This window comes from Carassius gibelio, chromosome A23, assembly GCF_023724105.1.
Source record: "Carassius gibelio isolate Cgi1373 ecotype wild population from Czech Republic chromosome A23, carGib1.2-hapl.c, whole genome shotgun sequence".
NCBI lineage: Eukaryota > Metazoa > Chordata > Actinopteri > Cypriniformes > Cyprinidae > Carassius > Carassius gibelio.
The window spans coordinates 10,709,473-10,734,607 of record NC_068393.1 but is presented as its reverse complement, the minus strand read 5'-3'; the positions used below and the strand labels follow the sequence as shown (position 1 = coordinate 10,734,607).

General features: G+C 35.3%; 1 protein-coding gene and 1 long non-coding RNA gene across 3 annotated transcripts; one reads left to right on the top strand and one right to left on the bottom strand.

Moving 5' to 3' along the window:
• Window positions 1-9,694: 9,694 nt before the first annotated feature.
• On the bottom strand, window positions 9,695-13,571 carry LOC127944267 (uncharacterized). The gene is made up of 5 exons (XR_008150316.1): window positions 13,413-13,571; window positions 12,606-12,674; window positions 12,429-12,459; window positions 12,238-12,325; window positions 9,695-11,233 (listed from the first exon to the last, which is right to left on the bottom strand). It is a non-coding gene; the product is annotated as an uncharacterized LOC127944267 (long non-coding RNA).
• Window positions 13,572-17,915: 4,344 nt separating this feature from the next.
• On the top strand, window positions 17,916-25,009 carry LOC127944400 (uncharacterized). 2 transcript variants are annotated; one of them, XR_008150350.1, is made up of 8 exons: window positions 17,916-18,374; window positions 19,912-20,030; window positions 20,644-20,809; window positions 21,389-21,682; window positions 22,014-22,869; window positions 23,907-24,040; window positions 24,446-24,669; window positions 24,817-25,009. XR_008150350.1 is itself a non-coding variant. In XM_052540298.1 (5 exons), the coding sequence occupies exons 1-5, from the start codon at window positions 18,256-18,258 to the stop codon at window positions 22,822-22,824; spliced, it is 1,509 nt and encodes a 502-aa protein (XP_052396258.1). In that variant the 5' UTR covers window positions 17,916-18,255; the 3' UTR covers window positions 22,825-23,047. The 2 variants fall into 2 exon arrangements, 1 of the variants encoding a protein (XP_052396258.1); XM_052540298.1 differs by lacking the exons at window positions 23,907-24,040; window positions 24,446-24,669; window positions 24,817-25,009 and having other exon boundaries at window positions 22,014-23,047.
• The last annotated feature ends 126 nt before the right edge of the window (window positions 25,010-25,135 follow it).

Below are 25,135 nucleotides of genomic sequence, written 5' to 3'. Positions count from 1 at the left end.
ACATTTGATCAAATCTACAACAGTATTGTGAAAATACCTTAAATGGTAAATACATTGAACATTTCTGCACAGTAGACCTTAGTAGATAAAAATCATGCATTTCAATTCAGGATTCCAAGATACACAAAACTCATTAGACCTTAGATCTTACATTAACAAAACCACTTTATTTTTTACACAATTATTTTAAAAACATGTATTATCAGTGTTTAGAGAAATTTCACTGACATTTTGGTATTTAGGTACTACATTTATGAAACTGCACTGACAATATAAAATATTTTATTTATGCACATCTTAAGGAAGAAGATATACTCGGATCATTGCACCTGTTCTCAGGACAAACTGATGTCCAGAATTTTATCCATTTAATTTTTAATTCATTTAATCCGTGGGATTTGTGCTTCCTGTTCTTATGAGCTGTGAATGTACGGTAACTGTTGCTACAAAATTACAATTTAAAAATGGACAATGAACCCTCTCGTGGTTTTTAAGATGTCCTCTTAAATGGTGAAGAAATGTTGATTGAGAGCAGATTTCCCTAAAATCACAAGAAAATGTGGTATTCCCCTTGTTGCCAGTCTTTGGCTGTAGCCTCCACAAATGTGTTTTTAAAGCCCATTTCACACATACTCCATTTGCAGTGAGTATGTTAACCGGTTAGAGCTTTCACACTGCAAGCGGATGCGGTCCAGCAGTGTGTTCCAGGTGCGGTATGTCTGCAGCAGTGCGGCATTTCCGCATTAAGTCTATTTTTTGCTGTGCTGGACCCACTAAATTAAAGTGACAGCACATTGTTCGCATTAAAATAAACATGTATTGACATGAAAATCTAGTAATTTCACCACAGATGCACATAATTTAAAGTCTACTCTGTTTCTAAGTCAACACATGGCTTTTTTCCTTGGATAAAGCAAGGAAAACGACACTATACCTGGCATTTTGGTAAAAAAAAAGTGACATAATGGTTAGCACTCATCCTTTCTTTGAGGATTTCTTGTAAAAAAGATTTTAAAACAAAAGAAAAGATGAGAATCGGCTGTTTTTGTCAAGCCTGTTGTAAGTTTTAATTTAAAATATATCTCATTTCTAATAAATCTAGTAATTTCACCACATATGCATTTAATTTGAATATAATTTATAACTCTACTCTGTTCCAAAGTCATGTATACAATATGGCGTATCCCAATGGGATGCAATTGGCGCAAGTGATCTTTCGTGCGTATCTCTATGCCATATCGTATAATTTGACCTCACTTACCAGAAGTGACTGTGTGGGGACGGCTGATTTGAGGTAAAATGTGATATAAATACTGTCACTGACACATTGATGTCTGACACGAAATGATCGGTTTGTGTGAGAAACCCAACAGTATTTAATTATTAATTAACAGATTGCTATTAATAAATAGTGATTTAATTAACATTACTAATTCTAGCTTGCCATTCATGTACTGCAACACGCACATAAGCACTGCAGACGGAGTATGTGTCAAACGGGTGTAACACAAATTGGCCAACCACTTTGTAAATTATGTAGCCTGAATTACAGTGTCACAAATTTTAGAAGCGTCTCATGGCGGCTCTCAATAAAGCAATTTAACACAATTTAAATATCACAAGAGCTAAGGGTATTTGACACAAATATGGTATGAACAAATATGCAATAAAAACTTTTAAATACTCACTGTGAAAGTCGTAACGTTAGTCGTTCCGTTGAGTCAGACCTAGGATGTTTGGCTACATTGAGAGAAAAAAAAAAAAGTTATAACAGAAACATATAACTAATAGCTAGTGTCTCATACATTTATCATAATCAGAATATAGTTTGATAAAATTATTTAGTTCAATAAATAGTAAATGAGATATTAGTATTGGACTAAATTAGTTTATAAAAGGCTATCATGAAACCAAGGCGTGAATTCAATGTTATTTTGCAAAATACAATGTTATGTAGGCTAAGGAAAATATTGTAGCGCACAGACTCTTCATAGTTGTGAAATTGCTGTTTGTTTTGCACCGGCAGTGATGGGGTTAACAAAGTAAGTTCGGAGCATAGATCGGAGGGCCGGGACAGTGTTCATCTCACAGACTGTCTTCGTTCTGATTAAAAGTTTGGAAATAGAGCTTCCCTTGTCTGTCATTTTTCAGACATTACAATATACTATGTCCTCAAGTAAAACATTCGGAGAGTCGTTAATGCGTTTAACCTTACCCAATGTTAGTGTAATGGCTGTGGTAGTGTAACATTAATGCCCATGTTTTACGGTTTTATGCTGAAACATTGAGACCTGCACTCGGTTTGACGTAAACATGACTTAATAAATTCATATTTCAGGACTCACCATAACTTAAATGAAGAAAAATCTGTTTGGAAATGATGTCTGAACTTCTGTCGTCGTACTTCAGCATCGACTCCTCAGTCTCCTCATCTCTCCCGCGCAGATATATTTGAATCCACTATACCATTACCAACGGTTTCTCTCAGGTGCATTTTTTTCTCCGCAAGGCTTGTTCAGCAAACACAGATATTTCACTTTTACTTGATTAATTGGCTGAACACAATTTAATATGTTCAGAGAATATATATTTTTAATTTTACCTTTGGACCATAAGCTAAAATTACCCCAATGCATCTTTTTGTTTGGGGATAATTATTTGAAAGCAATTTGTTGAGTCAATATTTAATTGTCAGTTTCCAAAATGTTTCAAAAAAATTTTTTTTTACAGTGTATATATATATATATATATATATATATGAATTAATTTGTCCTTGTGTAATAGTGAAGTATCACAATGTGTATACATTGTCCTTGATTACTGCTTAACAGTGGGGAATAGATAATGGCATGTTGGGTTCATCCATTATATTTATTGATGTTTACTTCAAAAATCAAATAAATAATCTATTATTTTTATTATCAAAACATTTCTTTATAATTTTTCCATGTTTCATCAGATGGCCTCACAATGTCCTGTCAAAAGGTATAATAGCAATGATGTAAGAATTAGAAAACAGAGGACTGTGAAAACTGTCAGATATAAATGTGACTCAGCTCAGTTTGTTGTCCCTGATGAGGAGAATACATATATGTAGGTTTTACTGCCCTTCTACCCCCAGGGGCCCAGTAGCACCCCCCGGAAGAGCCAAAAACTGTACATTTCAAATGGCTGTAAATCAGAGTCCAATTAACATATCAAAGCGAAAATCAGCATGATTACTACTTATGCTATGCTGATAAAATAATGTTGGGCACAGTTTTCAGAAATTAATGGAAAGGTGGCATAAAGGCATTTTAAATATTGCATACTCTAAAATACTAAATTTCACCATGCCTCTCAAATATATCATAGTGGTTTACACAGTGAACATATTTATATGTCTAGTTTACCATTCAATATATTATTTATTTCATTTCATTAATAAAACTTTTTAAACTACATTACCCATAAGCCTCCATCGTTCTATCTATGGAAAGGGAATACTAGGCGCTGTTTTTTGTAGTTCATTGAAGTTATTATTAGGGTTAGTGTTAGGATCTCGGTAAAAAGGTGATTTTTCTCAACATAGAAACACCCAATGTTGACTTAATATATTTACTTATGTGATAATAGCAGCAAAACATACTTTTGTAACATGATCCGCTGTTTAATATGGGTTAAAAGATAATCCAACCACAGACAGTCCTGTGGTGACAAGGGACATTCACAGCCAATGACATCAAAGCTGAGCAGCGTCATCACACTTCCTTAACCATTTATTGTCATTCATGAACGCTGTTTTCCGTTTTTCGGCTAAAGGGATAGATTGGTTAACAATAAATTAAATTTGCCACCGATTAGATAGTGTTTTATTAACGTCTACACCTTCTTCCAACAATAATGCAAATACAGAAATTATTGTTATTCAGCTTGACAACAATTTGGCAATATCGATGTGTACATGTGTGTGTACAACACGTGATGTGAACTGCACAGTCACAGTTGTATCTTATCTAACCAATAGATTCATTTCATTCAATTTAAAAGATACATTTTTTCCTGAGCAATGACAAGAGCATTTACTAATAAAAAGTAAAGAGTGAAATTATTAAGTTATTAAATTATTTAAATTTGTTTCTGTGATTTGCCTTGCTTTACCAATTAATCTCTAGTAATAAAAACTGAAATAAAGCATAATGAACATACATAATTTTGTAAGAGTTTTCCAGTATTTATAGATATGTCAAACTCATTTAAAGACAAAGTGCGCATATTACTGCACTGTCACCAAGCTCGTTTTTAAAGAATAAAACTATGAAGAAAAAAAAGGCAGTTATGTTGTAAACGTTAACATTTTTCAGTGTGCAAATTCTTTTATTAAAAAACAAAACATTATAAATATGGTATATATCTTTCAGAGAACACCGTAAAAATATACATTTTCTTAAAAGATTCTATTGACCAAAAAGTGATACAACACAATGTAAATGTTTCAAACTCACAAAAAAACATCATGAAGACATGCATGTCAAGTGTGCAATATCATCTATAAAACTCAATCAGCAGAGCATCACGTAAACACTGATTGTCCGAACAATGGAAGAAAGATAAAGTGTTCAGGAAAACAAACACCTGCTACATAAAAATGCAGAAATATAACTTTAACAATAACATAATTCACTTCATGACTGGAACTAGGGGATTGCTGTGCATGAATATGTCCTTTACTAAAACTCCTGATGAGAACTGAAGCTTTTTTATGATAAAAGCACCAGAAGTAAAGTTTACTGTATGAAGCTTGACAAAGAGAACACAATGCTTTATCAATATGATAAATGCTATTTTTTAACTATTGTTGTCATCACTGGTTCTGTATACAGTACAGTATATGGGTTGCTGGAAGGTCACAATGTATTCATTATAAGGTTAATTAAAACAAAGTTACATCTTCTGCAGAAATCAAACCACTGCAAAGTCTTGAGTCACCGATCCAGGAACCATTTCTCTGTGTGTGTGTGGGGGGGGGGGGGGGGGGGGGGAGTTAAAGAGGTGAATCCTTGTGCATGACGGAGAACTACAGTGTTATCTGGAAACAATCCTGTAAGACAGAAAGGATAGAAATATTATGTAATTAAATGCAACATTACTGTGTTTTTTTTAGACCATGAAAGCATAATCTGCAAAGATGCTGTATAATTAAATGTTAAATGCATCCATTATTAAAAGCAAGTCATTAATAGCAATATCTAGTCATGGAGATCACGTATAGTGGGAACATGAACTGATGGGGCTTATTTAAAGTAATTTAATGAGAAGCCAATGAACAATATAAACTTTCTGACTGTGTGGGGCAACTGATTTTCCAATATTGTGATAGTGTCAGATGAGATTGTCCAGGGGCTTGTACAATATCATACAAGTGTTAAATTGAATTAGTGAATTATTTAGACTTTGACGTGCGACTGTATTTAGGGATCATTTTAAAGACTTTTCCCCTTTCCAGTTACCCACACTTGAGGTCTTATTCACTTGAGAGTGTGTGTACGTGACTATGAGACTGTCCCCGGTCTTAATAATGCCAAAGCACGGTGTCCTTAACACACACTAAACCTCTCCAATACTGCTCCGGAGCGCTATACAACGCTTAGTGTATCCCATCATGCATCATGTTTTGGAATTAATGTGAGACTTTTTGCAGGGGTTTAACAAGAGGTCACGCAACTTTCCAATGTTTGTGAAATATTAATTATAATAATTAGAAATTGAGACTAATTTAGTAGTAAAACAAAGTGTTGCATGTTTTCTTGGTGCACAGAAAAGTATATTTATTTTGTACATCATTTGTAACTTCTTTTTATCACTTAATTAGAAGCACCACAAAATAAATTGTCATCTTTAATAGGGTTAATAGGGCGCTAATTTTAGCGCTTTGGGTTCTAGAAAAGCGCATTAAAATGTATTATTAGGGACTATTGAAAATACATTTAGAAGTTTCTTTTAAAATACAAAGTTGAAACGAACTTTGTCATGTTAAGATCGACACACATTGTGATCTTCATGCTCACTTGGGCCAAATAAAGGAAATGTGCAAAGATGGCAAGTGTGGGTATTTGGACCATACAACAGTTTAAGAAACAACAAAATGCTGTGCAAATGATAACAACAGGAATGTTTGATAAAAGGGACAAACTATCACAGACCAACCTGCCTCTGCAGCTTTCTGTCTTCTCCATTTCTGAAGGAATACCTCTCCACAAACACCACTGGGGTGACTGCTTACTTTACGTCTTTTCAGCTAAAAAAGGGGAAAGAAAATAAAACAGAATTATATACAGAATGTTAATAGTGATCTGTGAGCAAAATATTTAAGATATAAACAAATATGAATTGAACTGCAAGATGGGAAAAATGTTTTTTTTTTTTTTTTTTTTTTTACATTAAAAAGGTATTACAAGCATGGTACAGTAAATGTGATTACTGTGAAATAAGTCATATAAAAGCACATTAAAACACTACCATTACAGTGGTACAACTATAGTTAATTTGGTGATTAATGTGCTATTACTATACTACAGTAAAGCTACAGTTACTGTGGTAAAAAAACAAAAAACAAAAAACATGGTAAATGTCTTGTTTACTGGGTTTTACCTACTTTTGTAGGCAGGGCTCTCAAGTTTTGAACTGAGTTCAGAGTGAGATTTTGCCCGCGGTCGCGATGTCGGCAGGGGTTTGATGGGGACGGGTGTCTGATCTCATAAATGACACATATTCTTACAAATAAAATAATATTTATTTAATTCAGCATTTATTTGTGTGTGTGTGTGAGAGAGAGAGAGAGAAAAAATGGTCAGTGCTGTTTATAGTAGGTGTTGGTAGCTGGTTTTGAGGCCAGGGGTTGGTGGCTCCCATTTGAATCACTGTGGTTCCAGGCCAGCCATTTTTCACAGTTCCATCAAGTGCTAAACTGTTCCTGGTTTTGGTCTTGTTTAATCCCACCATGGAGAAAACCCTCTCAGCATAGGTATTTGAATGAGCAAGCACTAACACTAATGCAGCTATTTTAGAAATCCTCCCTGCTTATGTCCCTCACACCTTGATGGACACAGGAGTTATCTTGTCTGCAGACTAAGCACCAGTAAAAAGAGCTGGTGGTTCCCATTGTGATGAATGGCGATCGGGTTGACCACTCCTTCTTAAAGGAACACCTACAGGTGGCTGCTCTACATAACCCTCTCTTTTTCCCTGTTTCCAGTGGGTTCTCCACTGTTTCCTCTATGGTCCTCCACAGTCTCTTCCATGCACCCATCCTCTACTGGCACCCTAACTCCCTCCCCTACTGTATTTTCCACAGCCTCCTCCTCTGACCTAGCCACCTTTTTAGGGAGCTGGGCCCGCATTCATAAAGATTCTAAGAATCCTCTCAGAAAACTCTTAATTTAGCTTAAAAACTTTTACGTAGGAGTCTTAGCTTAAAAGCGATTCGGGACCGATCTGAGAGCAACTCTGAGTAAGGAAAAGACAAAAACGTTTATCTTAGTGAGGAGGCGGGGTTGAACCGGTTGCTATGTATGACACAATCTTTTGAAGACTCTGATTGGCTGGTTGTCCAAGAAGGAAAAAAAAGAGTGATTTTAAGTATAGGGTCTATTCTAATCCTCACTTTAAATTTACATGCGTAATTTTTCCTATTTGACCGTTCTCTCTCTCTCTCTCTCTCTCACACACACACACACACACACACACACACATTATATGTGTGTATATGAATTCTATTTTTTTATTTACCATGCTTTTAATTTCCTATAAGGTATTTGATTGGCTTAGAATGATAAAAATTGTTCCACTCTTTCCAATTACAGTGATTGCCGTCCTATGTAAGTGGCGGTTTGAGTGTTGGTTTTAATGTATCAAACATGGAATCAAAGCCAAGAAGAGCGAGAAAGCCAATCTGGACAGAGGAACAGTGTTTACTGTTAGCCCAGTTAGTGGATGAACACAAGGCCATTCTTAAAGGAAAATTCAGACACAGCAAGGGACAAGAAGCAGACATGGGAGCGTATAGGACAAACTATTAACGGTTCATTCCCCCTGCTTGTGTTCACCTATAAGCCTGCTATATTCATAAATGCAGTTTTTAGAGCCTGCAAGGTGGGAATCTCCAGTGGAAACTAAATGAACTGTGACACAATAAGATGTTCTGAAAGTGCTGTAATTGTTTGTGTGATCACTCTGCTTACAGAAGGTTGTGACAGACCCAAATCATCACTATTGCATTGTTGCATGTTCCCAGTTGCCAAATATCGTAATGTAGTGATTACTTTAATTTATATATTAAATTATATTATATTAAATTATTATATAATCTATACCGTCTTATTAACTCATTGTCATCCATTGTCTGCAACACATTTCTTCTGCCTCTTCATCTTTCTGCCATTTTCTCCTCTGCTAAAGAAACTCTTAAGCCTCTTAAAAGTCCTCGTCTGTGCTCATAACAAATTTTACCTTAAGACCTCTTTTAAGGGATAAGATGCTTTCTGAATTAATTTTTTCTTTACTAGGATTTTTTTCTTTAATTTTAAAAGTAAACGCCCACATTTCTAAGAATTTTCTTAGAATTTTGTCACTAGGAACTACTTTTTGCATTAAGATTCTTTATGAATACGGGCCCAGATCTTTTAGAACAAAGCATGAAAGATTGCTCCTTTGCCTCTTCCCTGACATCTTTGAAATAGACGAATGCAATAATCAATATTATACATTGGATAAAATATAATGAAATAGCCTAGGCAAAACGTTTTGAAAATGGGGACCAGGATGAGGTGCAGTAAAAATAAAAGGAAAGAAAATTTTTTTTTTTTTTAAACTATTATGGATACTGCCATACAAGTATTATGGATAGGCCTATTATAGAAGTCTCTTATATAAAACTGTCAGAGTAGCCCCGCATCCTCTTCAACGTGTAACTTTGGCAATAAAAAAATAATAGTGGGCTAATAATAGGCACAAAAGCTACGGCCGACCACGTATAATGGCCAAAATTGCGTGCGTGTCGGGGTCATAATAACCATCAGACCAAAACATATCTTAGACTGTTTTTAAAAAATGTTAAATTAATATATTGATAAAAAAAAAACATATAGTGAAAATCTGTGTCATTGTCTTGACAAGTCTGTAACCGTAACGTTACCTACTTCAGCGAGCGTCTGGATCTGTGTTGCACACGAGCCTGTAAAAATCTTACCCGGATACAGCAATGCTATTTTCTGATTGGCTGATCGGTAGCTATATTTTTTTTATTCGATTAGCAGGTGCGTGTCAGGGCCTTCGGGGAACTCACTTGATTCCTCTATGGGGTGTGGTTTATGCATTTGATTTGCAAACTAAGCAATCATCGTGTCGATCGTCGCGTACCTTGCCGTGACCAAAGACGTGTGATAAGAAGCGCGACACTTTCGTCGCCCCCCTTCTCGCGTGAGAAGCTACGTGACGTCAAGCGCCTTGTCCTTTTTAATATCTTTTTTTTTTTTCTCCATTTGTGTGTGTGATTTTGTCTAATGCCTTAAGTGCTGTAGTTAAGTGTTTTTTTTTTTTTCCTTTTTTTTTTTCCTTTTTTTTTTTGTTGGGAGCAAAAAGAAAGAAAAACCTGCATGTTATAACAATTAGCTCCTCCAAATCCCCAAATATTTCATAATCTTCAGGATGCTGATGAAAATATGATGAGTAAAATTAAAATTAAACTGCAGTATATCTAATCAATGAACGTACAATGTTATTTAGAAGTGCACATGTAAAACAACAACCAGGAACAACCAATTCACAGCTTTCTTGTAAGCATCATATATAACTAATGGCACCAAGATAAGGACAGTATAAACCAAAAAGACAACATTTGTATAGGTTCAAGTGTTTTGTCCACCAGAAAACATAAATTGAAAAGTGGCTTAATGCACTAATAGTTAAATCCAAAGGCCAAATTCGAAATTAACAATGGACCATGGGCCATGAGTAAACACTTCAATCATGTAATGTTTTAATAATTTAGTAGTTTAGAAATTATAATATTCTATAATATTCATATATAATTCATATATACACACATTACAATTTTTTTTAATGATTTCTCCAAAGTATCATTCATAAAACACAAACACATCAAATAGTTAACTCTATTGTCACAGTATGAACTCAAATAACACACAATTATCCATAAGCAAGCATTCAGTAGCATCTCAGGAAATTATGAACAGGAGCACAGGTGACTGCTTTAAAAATGCATCCTAGCACTGGAGAGAGAGCTGAAAGAATCACACAGTGTAGTACAGTATAGTTACAGTACTTTATTACAATTACAGTGTTTTGAATTTATCTCACTAGTGTGCACTGGGCAGGGAGCTTGTCTGCACTGTAAATTAAAATGAGTAAACCTTATTTTAAAAAAGCATGCAAACCGATTGCCTTGAAAAAAAAACAAGTAAAGTGAAATAAGAATAGTAATTTGTACTAACAAAGGTTTATTTATAAGTGTTGTAAACGTGTAACTCAGAATTACTATTTTCAACAACTAAATTAAGTACATTATACTATGTACGTATTTCAAACAACTCATTTATATTTAGCTAAATCAAGTAACATTTCCTGCAACTTGGAATTTCTAAGTTGTATTTACTTGAACAGAAATCTAGTTTTGACCAATTGCCTTTAAAAAAAAAAAGTTACCATTACTCTAGTAACTTAAATACTTCAAAAATCTATTACAAATTCATGACAACAATGTTCTATTCTTCACACACATAATTACCCTAAATCAAATGTAGTGACAGTTCAAAGTTAAAGATGATATATTTTTTTTCAATGTAGTTTTAACTCGTATTACAAAAATTTTGAAACAAAGCAAAAACAATCTGCTTTTAGTTATGTTAAACAATGGAGGTAGCAGTACAATGATTTTAAATACGGCAATGAGTTGGCCACACAAGTTGCCAATGTTTTTTTTTCTGTCCCAAGTCAAGCATCATATTGTAGGTTTTCTTCACAGTATCAGAGTAACCCACGTGTAGTGATGCAAGCGTAGCACATGGTGGTCGGGAAGCAAATGTTGGAGGCAGACCCTGGAGACTATTCTTTGCAGTACTACCCTGAACAATGATGGCAGAAGACACTGGGTCAAGATTTGGAGAAGTACTTCATCGTCAGTGATAGTCAGCAAGCCAACAGATACTAGTGCCCAGACTGCATCAGCATCAGACACCTGTATAAAACCAAATAAAAACAATATTAGCATGGAAATGTGGATGATCAGTTTTCAGTGTTTTCTGTCTTGCCTACACTGCCATAACATTGGGTTAGTTCACCCAAACTTGAAATTCATGTCATCATTTACTCACCCATGACTTTAAGTTATTTTCAGAACACAAATAAAGACATTTTCAGTGAAATAAATTTCTGTCCTTTAACTGAATGTCTATTTACCCAAAATATTAGACACTTGATCATATAGCAATTACGTCTCTTTCAAAGATTTGAGCCTCTTTTCCACTGTCAGGCCAAACCATTCTTAATTCTCAATGCTTAACCATTCCATTCTGTGCTAATACGGATATGGTTTAATTTTTCACTGTTGGGCTGTCAACAGAGCTCTTTTGAATGCAACATAAATGTGTCAGTCGTTGCCTTAGTAATGCAATAGTTAAGATATCGAACCTGATGTAAAAAGCACCCACGTTACGAAAGATTAAATATTACTTTTAATTTTAATATTACCTAGTTTACTTAACTCAAATAGCATGTTGCCCAGCTGCAGAGAAACTGGTGGCTAGGCAAAAACAAACGACCAACCCTGAGCAGTGACTACCATCTAGGCTTTCTACAGCACGTTCAGTGAGTTCTGGATCAAGAACAGTTCACCAGTCCATGCCTAACAGAGTTCAAGTGGAAATATAACTGAAACTGCTCCTTACAATTCATTGAACAGTTTGGCCCAAAAAGTAGATTAATCGGCTCCATTCAAATGGATTGATTTGATGGGATCTTGGGTGTCAGAGATTTGGGTTAAATATCTTAATTTGTGTCAGGAAGATGCACAGTTTTTTATGGAATAGATTGACAGGAGGGAGATTAAATGGCACATTTTTCATTTTTGATTGAACTAGGTATGTAATCAACATTAATCTTTATAAAGGTATCTCAGTAATATACCAGCAAATACACAGGCATTTTTTTTCTAAAATGGTGTTACTAACTATGAGAACTTACCAAGCAGGTTAGTTGTAGAAGTATCCGGGGTGATCATGAATTAAAACAGGTAGGCCTCAGATGGGTGTGTAGTTCTGTCAAATCTTTTCTAAGTGTCAATAAAGAAGTCATTGAAGTCAATAAGCGCTGTTTATTTTAAATATTATTAATAAATATAATAAAACTATTAAACATTTAAGGTAGCATCATACATTTTATGGGTTCTAGGATGTGAAGTGTCCTCTTAGATATGTGAAAAGAAACACAGTTACAAATACGGAAATATGGTTACAGGTATTCTGGAACTGCAATAAATTATTTGAAATTGCAAATAAAACATAGCACATGATTGAGTCAAAAACGGCTCTACTGCTGTTGAAATATCTCACCTTTATTATACTGAGGCTGGTGATCACAAGACCGCTGCTCAGAGAAGACAGCTGACACAAGCTTTTTTCCTAAATATGAAAAATAATTCTTCATATAAAATCAAGTTCCACTAATGTTGTGAATTGTAGAACAAGGACACATTCATTTCTTGATATTTGCATTTTTAACAATAGAAATAAATTTTCTATACATCTCTATTTGAGGCATCAGTAATAAAACCAATTCAAAGGCAGCATTTCTTCTGTTACAGTACTCGTGTTTTTAACACAGCAAAGAATTAATTACTGCAAAATAACGAGCTCATTCAGTTTAAACCTTTTAGTCTGGTTACTATGATTTAGTCTGGTGACTATGATTGTATTAAAATGATGAAAATACATTGGTAAACTGAAAAATGACTTTAACCTAAAAAGTGGCCAAAGCCTCACAAGTGTTATAAAATTATAGAGGAAATTTTGCAAACGATTACTGTTAACAATTAATACTATAAGTGGCATATAAAGATCATATTGACGACTTCTTGCATGTTCTTGAATTGTTTCTCGGAATTTACATGCTTTCATTTTTAACTAGTAAAACATTTTTCAATTTGAGAAATTAAATTAAAAAAAAGTCTTTAAAAGTTTTTACCTTTACCCAAATGTGCCACAAGTTGTGTATTTCTATAGTTTTTATTCTAATAGCAGAATAGCAAAGATCGTTGCTCCCTGTTGCTAACACTGGTGCTGACAAGGAGCAAATGTTAGTCAGTTCAAATTAGCAGCACACAGAAAGATACATCCACACTATTTTTTTTTTTTACTTACCTTATTATTATTGTGTAGAAGTAATCAATCATTCTTTGTCCAGAGGTGAAATGTAAACAGTCTTTCTACTTTTTAGTTTAAGCAAATTCGACGCAGCTTCAAAACTTTGCTTGCTGCGCATGCTCACCGTCCTTATTTCTTCTTCTGTTGTTTTGTTCCTGTTGCACATTAGCGCACTGCTGCCTCTCACTGGTGAATTAATGTCATCGGTTTTGTTGTAGCTATTTGAATATTTTAAGAAAGAATTACTCATTGCAGCATGTTGTTCTATTCGCCTTAAAATTTGCAAATTGTGTAACTTAATAAAACCTAGTAAGTATAACAACTAAGTAAAGATAACTTATTATATTTAAGGAAGCTAAACAATTGTAGTGTGTGTATTTGTACTGTAGGTTTTGTCATCTGAGGCCAAAGTTTGATATTGATAGATCATGTAAGGGTTTTTGACTGGAGAATTTGATTTTGACAGAAGTTTGCACAAGTTTGTGGCCTAATGTTTAGAGACTTGGACTACTTACAAGAAGGTATCCGGTTCAAGTCTTGGTGCTGGCAGGAGTTGTAGGTGGGAGTGAGTGAATGAACAGCACTCTCTTCCACCCTCAGTACCCATGACTGAACTCAGTACCCTGGCACTGAAACCCCAGTTGCTCCCCAGCGCTGGATCTGTAGCTGCCCACTGCTCCGGGTGTGTGTTCACTTCTCACTGCTGTGTGTGTGCACTTGGATGGGTTAAATGCAGAGCACCAGTTCCTTATTACAAGAGCAGTTTCTTGTAGGCTACTCTACATGTTCAAATTAATAGCCTATATATTGATAATTAATTAATACGTTTATATATGCCTATTTGAAATTTTTTAAAACTGTTTTATGTCTATTAAAATAAGTCGGTACTATATAGTATATAGTAGCCTACTTTTGTGTTGATGTCTACTGAAGCCTTATGATCACAAGGAGTCTGTCATAGCGAGTCAGTTCCGGACATATATGCAAAAAACTACGTACCAACAATAAACGTCTTTTTTTACGCTTTTTATGCTTAATTTAGTGAGATAATTTGGTAACTGCATATGAATCAATTATATTTTCCTCTTCAATATTTGCAGCACGAAATAAACATTACTATTTGAATGAATGTTGAAAAAAAACTGGGCTGAGTTTCCCAAAAGCTTCGTAAGCCTAAGAAGTTCATAAAAACGATCATACTACTGATCTTAATATCACGGTCTGTTTCCCAAAAGCATCATAACTTAAGTAGCACTTGAAAATCATCGATCTACGGGTGCTCTGGAGTAATGGTTAAGCCCTAAGTGTATTTAAGAAAACAGATTTATGCGGTTACCTGCAGGACAATCAGCAGATTACACCTTTAACTTGATTCAAGCGAAATATGATTATATTTACATTTACATTATTCATTTAGCAGACGCTTTTATCCAAAGCGACTTACAAACCAGGACAGTGGAAGCAATCAAAAACAACAAAAGAGCAATGATAAGTGCTATAACTCAGTTAGGTTAACAAAGTATAGCTGTGTAGCATAGGTTTTTAAATGATATAATAAATAAAAAGAAGTGTTAGAGGTAGTGTTAGAGGTCTTTATATCTTTATACATACATACATACATACATATAATTGCATAATACATGAAAAGATAAGATGGAAGAGATGGAGAGATGGAGAGAGTGGTAGTTTTTTAGGCAAACATCAATGCCTTCAATTTTATGTGAGCAGCAATTGGAAGCCAGTGCAAATTGATAAACAGCGGTGTGACGTGTATTCTTTTCGGCTCATTAAAAATTATAATTATAAGGATTTGATTATGCTTTATTGTACACTTTATTACTCGTTTCTTTATTTTTTTATACATTTAGAAATTAATTAATTAAAAGGGGGAGGAAAAAATAGAAGCACATCTAAATTAAATGACTGAAAATAATAATAACAAAAACGAATAAAAGAAATAATGTGGGAAATGATTCAAAGACTGGGGGGGGGGGGGGGACTTGCTGAAGTTCATAAAACCAATAACGTCTCTCTCTCTCTCTATACTGTATATAAAGTACATTATATATGATTATGTAAAGTATAATACACTATAATATAATATAATAGTGTACTGTATTATAATTAATTATAATTATTATATCCAAGTTGTCTGTCTGGAACGCAGCATTAGGTTAACATCAATAAGCAATCGTGCACTACTGTTACGAGCCATTCTAAGGTGAGATTTCAGCACTTGACAAACGGATAGCAACTCCTAAGTAACACTTAAAGCACGGCTACGTGAGATTGCTTTACGTGCATATTTGGGAAATGCACGTGAAACAATAACGAACGATCGTAAAATTACTCGTAGAAAACGCTCTTAAGCGATAAGATCAATCGTTAACGGGAAACCCGGCCCAGAACAGTATAATACAAACAAATGTCTCGTGAATCGATCAGAGTTAGTTAAAAAAAGTTAAAAGAATGATGGATGCCACAGACTTTTTTTTACTTCACAATATAACATAATTTTATTATCTTAAGCTTGACTTTATTCTTAAATTATGACGTTAATCTTATTTATTCAGTTATTTTTGAACGTGGCACAAAATGCTGCCTTAGGCTGCTGAATGAAAACACAATTTTGGAACAGCGAAAAAAAAAAACGAAAAATGTAAAACCAGTGGCGATATATTTGTATTATTAATTAATAAAATAATGTCTTCAGAGTCAATGTTGCAAAAATGAATTTGACGAACCTGACTTGCCATCTCCTCATTGTACATGCCTTTATAGAGAAATACATCTTTAGAATTACATGATGAAAGAGATTTTGTTTTCGATTTGAATTATTACGTTTTAAAATAGTAATTTAAAACGCAAAAAGCATTCTATAGATATATTTATCATGTTGGTGAAGCGCTCCTGCTAAAGACCAAGAAGAAATCGCATCCTGTTTGTTTTCCTTATTTTACAAAAGCATAAGGTTTTGTTGATATTGTGAGTGCACACATACAAGTAGACCCTTTGGAGTTCCAAATGATGCATACTCTTATCTTTATGAGCAAAAATGACGGCGCATTTTTTATTTTTTACTGTCATTAAAACAAAAAAGCAAGCTGGCTCCTCCATGTCCTGCAAAGCGCTCACTCTCCGCACAAACGATTGGATATGCGCCTGTGCTCATTTTCCTAAGTTAAATGTTTAAATTAATAGGCCTACTGTGAAATGCATGAAGTGTAGGCCTATTATGTCTGTTTATTTTAGGCAAGTCTTGTTGGTTTGAGAAGGATAAATTGATCAAACATCTAATGCTCAACTTACTGTCTGAACGAGCTGCAGCTTGCTCGTTCCTTTAAAAATCAAAAACTCGAATTTACCAAACGCAAAATTTTCCAAACATATTTCAAAATTAACTTAAAGAAACAAATAGAAATGACAACTTTTCTATTAAAAATCAAAAGTGAACTATTTTAATAGCTGTGTAATAGGGAAGAGAGAGAGAGAGAAAAAGTCACGGTATCCAGTCGACTTGGGCAAAGAATTCACACAAGCTGTTGGACAAAGGCCGGGCCTATGCAGGGCTCTCTATTCGTTCCCTTGTTTTAATTAGAAGTTCTCCCCCAGCTATGTCCCAAAACTGCCAGGGCTCATATGCACCTGCATATCCTGGACCCAGACTATTCCACTGAGGAGACAGATGTGTACTGGTGCTGTTATCATGATTATTACCTTAAAGCCTTACTTAGAGCAAAATAGGACAACGCCAAATTATTATTAATGTACTTATTCACACGTACGTCATCCATGCGTACGTTATCCAGACGCTTATCCAGACGCTTATCTACGCGTACGTTATCCAGATGCTTATCCACACGTACGTTATCCAGACGCTTATCCACACGTACGTTATCCAGACGCTTATCCACGCGTACGTTATCCAGACGCAAAGTAAAAAAAATCATTTTTTTGCTACGCCGCCGCCACGCCGCCGCGTAGTTTGAGCGCAGCTCCAACACGTGACCGTGACGTCTGACGTCTCATATCTTACGTCTGACTACTGAATACTATGGGATTTTGGCCAGACGGCTGGCGAGCGTATACACGTTAGTTCTCTATGGAAAGCCAAAGTGGTCATAAACGCCTGCTCGAGCGTCTGATTGCACACAGACACGTCAAAAGCGTGCGATTTTACAGTAAAACGCGCGTCCTCGACGTGCAATTTGCCATGATAACGCGCGTTCTAAGCGTGCGCTTTGGGTTTGCAGAAAACGCGCGTCAGTAACGCGCGTTTGGGGGTATCAAAACGCGCGTCCTCGACGTGTGATCGGATGTAAAAACGCGCGTTCTTTGCGTGCGCTTTGGAGTCACCAAAGACGCGCGTTTTTGACGTGCGTTTATCATAATATAAATCGGCGTCCAAGACGTGCGTTTTGAGTCGGACAAAACGCACGTTTTGAACGAGTAAACAGGTCAACCAAACTGGCGGTGCAAACGTCTTTTGAAGTATCCAAACAGGCGAAAGGAACGTGCGCTCTCACAGTGTTTTCAAAATGGCACGTCTAAAACGTGTGCTCACTTCACAGGGCAGGAGTCTGTAATGCTTTGTCCGCTATATATGGGCTATTACGGTAAGGCATGGCTTCCGCAAACATATGTTTTTCTTTTTTTCCACTCGGTCGTATAGACTGATGTTATGTCGTTTAAGGGACACATTTTAATTGTATGTTGTTAAGCTTTATTGAAGAAATGGGTCTGATTCACTCTTTATTATAGATCAGTGCTGTGGTACAGTTTACATGAATGTTGTTGATTTTAGCTGCTATCTACCTCTGTAGCACCATGTAGCACCTAGATGACCAAAATGGCTCGTAGAATTCTTGTACAGTGCAGGATAACTTTTAACGACAGCTGTCGTCAAATTTTTTCAATGTTAAACCCGGACCTCGATATTATGGAAGCCACAATTATAAGGTAGGTTAATCACTGATTTTCATTCACCACCAGGGTAACACTTTATAATAACTTTAATAAATCATTAACAAACATTATATAATGTTTAACAGATCATTAGGTAATATATATATATATATATATATATATATATATATATATATATATATATCAATAAATATGAGATAATGTGCTTGTTAATGTTTACTAATAACTGTATTAAACGTTACCTAATAATTAACATTTCATGTAATTTAAAATGCTTACAAATGATATTAAACTTCTAATTCATATGATCATGCACATGTTGAAAATCTAAAAAGGATTTTAACAGATGTTAATTCAATGTTTAAAAGCTTTTGTTAGTGTGCAACACTTTTTCTGCGGTTTAAAAGTGATACGGTAAGGTTAGGGACAAGTTTGGTGGTTTAAGGTTGGCTAAGGGGTCAGCAGTGTACAGGTCAATTTGATAAGGGAACACAATTAAATATGTTTATATTTTATTGCTTTAATAAATCATAAATTTATTTTCTTGAAAATATTTTTTTACCTCCTGTTTGATGTAGCTATGATTCAAGGACTATCCTGTTTAATAATACAAACTAACATACTAATATAAGGGTTGAAACATGTTTTGCACCCAAATTACAATTTGTTATGCCTTTGCCAAGCATTTAGCCAAACTTAACTAATCACCCTTACACAAACATAGTTACAGTATCTAAAAGTCCAGTGCCAAAAATGGTACTAAAAAACTAGTATGATGAATAGTCTCAATTTAAGATTGGGTACTGCAAAAACATGAACAAATGATTAATACATGTTTCGTAAATATGTGAAAATAGGGTGAATTCCAGTCATTTTGGGAAGGTTTTGCCATCAAAATGGCTGCTCATAAAGGTAGCTACTAATGATGAGTAAATGTTTATAAACCTTTACAACTGATGAATAGTTTCCACTTTAGATAAGGTACTGCAAAGACATTAACAAATAATTAATAAATGATTTAAGATGTACAAATAGTGTCTACACAACAATATTACAAACAAACATAATTTTTTGTTAAAATCATTTGTAGACTTTTAAAATGCATTGAACATTTAATAACATTTGTAAACATTAACTAATGATCCGTTAAGCATTATATGTTTGTTAATGATTTATTAATAAAGTTTTTAATCATTGTAAACTATCTGTCAAAATTATTTGAAGATTAAAAAAAGCATGATTACATGTTTCTATGAATTGTACGAAAGTTTAATGACATTTGTAAGCATTTCAATTTACATTAATGATCTTTTGAGATATATATATATATATATATATATATATATATATATATATATATATATATATATATATATATATATATATATATATATATATATATTAACTAATGAACCGCGTTATATAATGTTAGTTATTTAAAGTTTGTTTTAACGTTCCCATACTGTATGCATTTTCCTGACCAACGGCCATCCAGACCAGACCAGGTGTGAACTTAATCTATATTTTTGTCTCTTGAACATTTTTTCATTCTTTTGTTATGTGCTTGTAGATTGGAAACGGTGTTGCTCAGTTTACGCGGGATACCATTTGGGACTACTTCTTTGCAAGAACTCATCGGCCTTCTCTCAGCATTCATTCAGGTCCTGCGAGACCAGGCCAGTAATCAAGGTTGTTTGATGTCATTGATAATATTTATATTTACCATTCACGAGTTCACCCTTACATCTAATCTGAAGGCGAATAGTAGGCGTATTTTGGCATGCTGTCCTGGGGGAGGGGTCCGGGCCCGGAGCATAGCCCGAACCCAAATAACTCCCTCTATCCCTAATTTGGGATAAATAGATTAGAAGTGAGGAGTTGGGGTGGAGGAGGGATGCTGAAAAACTGTTGTGGGACAGGAGGTAGGAAGACTGGATATATATACAGGCTTGTGTGCTAGTTAAGATGATTAGCTAAACAAGATGCACCTGTGCCAAATTGGATGATTATCTAATCGTGCTCCTCCCGAACTTTGGTAATAAAACCACATTTCTTGCACACCTCAGTTTAAATAAAGCAATGTACTTGGGATGGGTGAAATTTGTACCCTATTAAAAGAGCCCATCATGTGGAAATATATATTTTTTGAACCTGAAATCAAAAAGCTTCTCCAGTTAGCCTGTCAGATTGTTAATGGGCAGAAATTATTTGCCAGTCCATTTATGGTATGACCATGTAGCATGCGTGCGAGTTCCTATGAACACTTTATAGAAAATGCTATCTGTTTTTTCTATACTTCCAGAACGTGTAAGTGGGTATCAAGTACCATTTATTCATGATGGCAAAGGTCCCCCATCCTATGATATAACCAGGGCACAACTAGAACTTCTGGTGGGGTCTGGATTTACTTCAAGGCAAATTGCTGAAATCCTTGGTGTGTCACAATCCACTGTGAGACGGCGACTAAGGCAAGGTTTAGCGAATCTCAAATGTTTAATACACATTTGTGCATGGCATAAAATTACTGTAAATGTTCATGTTAGCACAGGGGTTAAAACAGAAGTCATGGCTTCCAAATTTCTTAAATTAAAGTCAAGTTGTCACATGTTTTCATCACAACAAGTGGCTGTCAGGAAACTATAGAGTGGACACATGGATATTTTTGGAGCCTAAAGGAGTCATGAATAGCCTTTTTATTATTTTGTACTGTTATCTGCGGTCTAATAATGTTATCAAGAATTTTGCATCAAAAACACCATAATTTAGAAGTAATTTACTATTTTCTGTCCAGTTTTTAACCCCCCTCATCAGAACGCTCTGTTTGAATTGGCCTAGAGGATTGTAGACTTGGAAGTAAATCCCCACGGCTATTATTGGCAAACACTTTTGTAACTGCAAAAAAATAAAGTAAATCCCCTAGATAACTAAAGAAATATCCGAATTTGGGGTAAGACTTTGTAAGATATTTGTTAAATAAAATAATGGAACAAAATTAAATGGTTAACAATATTAAGTAACTGCTTTGTCCAAATCCTCCCTTTAAACAGAATCTTTCATCTCAACCGTTCAAGACGCTATGCACAGATTACGGATCAGGAGCTTGACAGCATGGTCATTGATGCTGTCGGTCAAAATGATCTAATTGGACCTGAATCTGTGAGGGCTCAGTTAAGCTCAGCAGATGTGCTTGTACAGAGGAGGAGGGTGAGGGCGAGTATGCTTCGAACCAATCCAGATGCAGCTGTTTTGAGAGCTACATCACAAAGACTACAGCGCAGAACATATCGCGTAGCTGGCCCAAACTCTCTCTGGCACCTAGACGGTTATCACAAGCTCATAAGGTAATGATTAATTTTCTTAACATCTGCAAAAAAATAAACTTACAATTATTTAAAACCTATTTATATGGTAATTTACTTGGTATTCATCCAACCGTCATGTTTACAGTTTTTTTGACTAGTAATTGTGGTAAATATATTGAGTCATTCATCAAGCTAGACAAATACTAGACAATTTTCGTAATCTATATTATATAGTATCGTAGTAAGACATTGTTTTCAAGGATTTTCATTATAATGACTTTATCAGCTACGTATGAAATATTCCTTCATATTCATATTAAACTACAGAAAGAGCTGCATGGTAATTTCAAAAAATACTTTGCTTTCAAAGGTGGCGGATTGTGATTCATGGATCGATTGATGGCTACAGTCGGCTTGTGGTTTTCCTTGTTGCATCCAACAACAATCGCAGCAGTACAGTCCTGCAACATTTCAGCACAGCAGTCACCCAGTATGGTGTGCCATCACAAGTGCGTTGTGATTATGGTGGTGAGAACGTTGATGTTTGTCTCTTCATGAATGTCTTCCATGGAATGGGCACCAGGAGTGTTTTAAGAGGTCAGAGTACACACAATCAAAGAATCGAGAGGTTTTGGGGTGATCTTTGGTCTGGCATGATCAATGTGTACCATAGCCTCTTTACATTTCTGGAGTCTGAGGGGATCCTTGATCCTGCAAATGAACTGCACATGTGGGCTTTGCAGTATGTGTATCTCCCGAGAATAAACAGGGATCTCAGAAGTTTCCGCCGTCGTTGGAATAATCATGGCCTGCGCACTGAGGGATTTAGTACTCCAATACAGCTGTTTGTCCGAGCATGCCTGCGGTTGCAGAACAGGCCCTTAAGAGCCATTCAGGATGTATTTGAAGGACCTGTCAATGCCCCACAACTTCAGGGTGATGTTCTACCACAGGGGCCAGAACCAGCAATGGCACAAGAAATGGACACACCTGAGCACCATAATGCCGATCCTCTATGGAGAGAGGACATTAATGTCCCTGAAAGTCTGTTCAATCTAAATGAAGATGATGTTCATCAACTCCAATGCTTGGTGGATCCTCTGGGTGTCTCCAGGGATGGCATGGCTGTTGACCTTCTTCAAATGACAATTATGTTCCTGCAGTCTGTGGTTCATCCATAGACTGTTAATATTATAGCTTTGTGACATTTTTTTTTAGTAGTTCTGGTAAGTTTTATGTATTGGTCTAAGTTATTGTAAGCTACTTGGCCATTTTGACAGTACAGGTACATAAGTTTAGCTTGTGTTTGTGTGATGTTGACTGCATTGCACATTAGCCTATTTGTAAATGTGTCCCTGAATGTTGTATGGAGGTCCTTATTAAAGGGTAATTGAGTTTTTGTTATTCAGTTATCTGGCATATTATTTGGCAGTGAATTGTTCATACAATAATTAAAACGACAAACAGTAAAATATCAAACAAATGTATTAATATGCATTTAAACTCGCCTAAGTGTCCATCATATAAGGTGTGATTTTAGTTTAGTTGTGATCATTAGTTTATAAAGATTTAATTAATTTGCAAATATTTAATTAATGCATTTGTAATCTTTGGATTAACGTTTTACGTTGTTAAATACATTATTAAAGTAATGAATATTATGTTTTTAAATAGGAATAATATCATCCAATAATAACGATATAATTACGCGCGAAATGGTTTGCGTAAGTCTGGGAAATCCTGCCATGACAAACAGTATCATGGGAAAACGTGGTCTGCATAGAGCACATATCTAGCTACATACTTAAGTCATAGTGGAGAAAGATCAGCCTTCAACTTGTTATACAAGAGAAAGAACATGTCAGATCAGAGGTACAGATCACGTCTCATAAGTTTACGATCACAGATAAATGCTAATTTTGATAGGTTAATAGGACAAGCAAGTCTGGCAAACGAGGATCAAGAAGGCAGTCTTATTGAAAGGTATTTTATTGAGGCTACTATAAAACAGTGTGTAGTTATAAGAATACTTGCACGACAGTTAATTTATTTTTTGTATAACCCAGCCATAAATTTAAATTGTTATTGAACATCCTGCGCGCGCTCCCGCGGACATTATCGTTTGAACCGATAACTTTTTTGGCAAGACACTTGTAGCTTAAAGAAATCTTCAGTCACGTGAGCATAATTGAAGGGTTAATCTATTAACGTTATTGATATTCTAAAACCACATGTCCAAATTAGTGTAACGTTTTACTTGTAGGTTGCGAGAATTCAGAAATGAGACAAATCCAAGACCTACAAGGAGGAGAAGGAGGAGGCCCAACCCCGCCGCGCGTACGATAAGGGTACGCTTGGGATTCATTGAAGAGGGGACAAATCGTCAAGTTGCTCGAGGTATATATTGAGTGGATCGAAATAATAAGTTTTCAACAGTTGGAGGTTAAAACGATGTAGAATCTTTGGTCACTATTTATTAATTAAGTTTAGTTAAAATTACGTTTAGCTAGTACTGTACAATAGAAATATAACTGAAATTTTCAAAAGCTGAATTTTTTAACTAAATATTCTACGTAATTGTAACGCAGAATAATACTTAAAAACCTGAATAATCAGTGAAATAACTAGCGAGTAGTCGAGTAATTGTTCTAATAATAGTTATGTAGGTTAGATTAATTCATTATCAAAATAATCATTGGTTGCACCCCTATAGTATTTTTTCAACGAGTGTTTGATTTGGCCATAGGTTTTTGGACACAGGATTTGGACTTGGATTTTTATTTTTCTTTGTTTTAATTGCAGAGAGCCAGGGTATTGTAAATCTGTATGTGCCTTTGGACCAGACAGAGGAGGAGTTTGTCAGTGAAATAAGGCGTGTTTTCCCAATGCTTGGTGATAGAACATTCGAGCTTTGTCGGATGGATGCCCATCATAACATCATCATCCTGAATTTGCATGGCATCACACCACGTGACATAAAAGAGTGCCTTGAATTGAATAGGTCTGCGGTTTACGTCAGAATCAAGGTAACCCATTTTGTATAGAACCAGAATTATCTATTGCTACCTTTTTTTGATTTATTGATCTACTCCATATGAATACTCAGTTTTTGAAACATTGATGGATTTATAGATCATTAAACAGTTTTACTAACCTGTCATTTATACACACAGGCTGAGGACCAACCTACTTTTACTGTGCACAACCAGGCACCCTTACCTGTAACGCCAAATTCCACTCCCTTTACCAGACAAAGACAGTCAGACTCTCTGTTACCTGACAACAGCCATGTGCCCCCCACAGAAGAAAGACCAGTGTACCTGTCACCAGGAAGGATACCCTTAAGCACTGCACAGCAAACTAGAAATGGCTAAAGCAGATTGTCAAGTCAGGTGTATAATGATGTCAGTTGTGAGGATTCAGACTGTGTGTTTGTGGAGGTAAGTTGAACTTTGGATGAATTGTCACTATTTATAATTACAAATGTTGAAT

Coding starts and splice junctions, on each gene's coding strand:
- LOC127944400 (XM_052540298.1), top strand. CDS start 18,256: ATGACCAAAATGGCTCGTAGAATTCTTGTACAGTGCAGGATAACTTTT. Junction 20,810..21,388: donor ACTGTGAGACGGCGACTAAG/GCAAGGTTTAGC, acceptor CCCTTTAAACAG/AATCTTTCATCTCAACCGTT. Junction 21,683..22,013: donor GGTTATCACAAGCTCATAAG/GTAATGATTAAT, acceptor TTGCTTTCAAAG/GTGGCGGATTGTGATTCATG.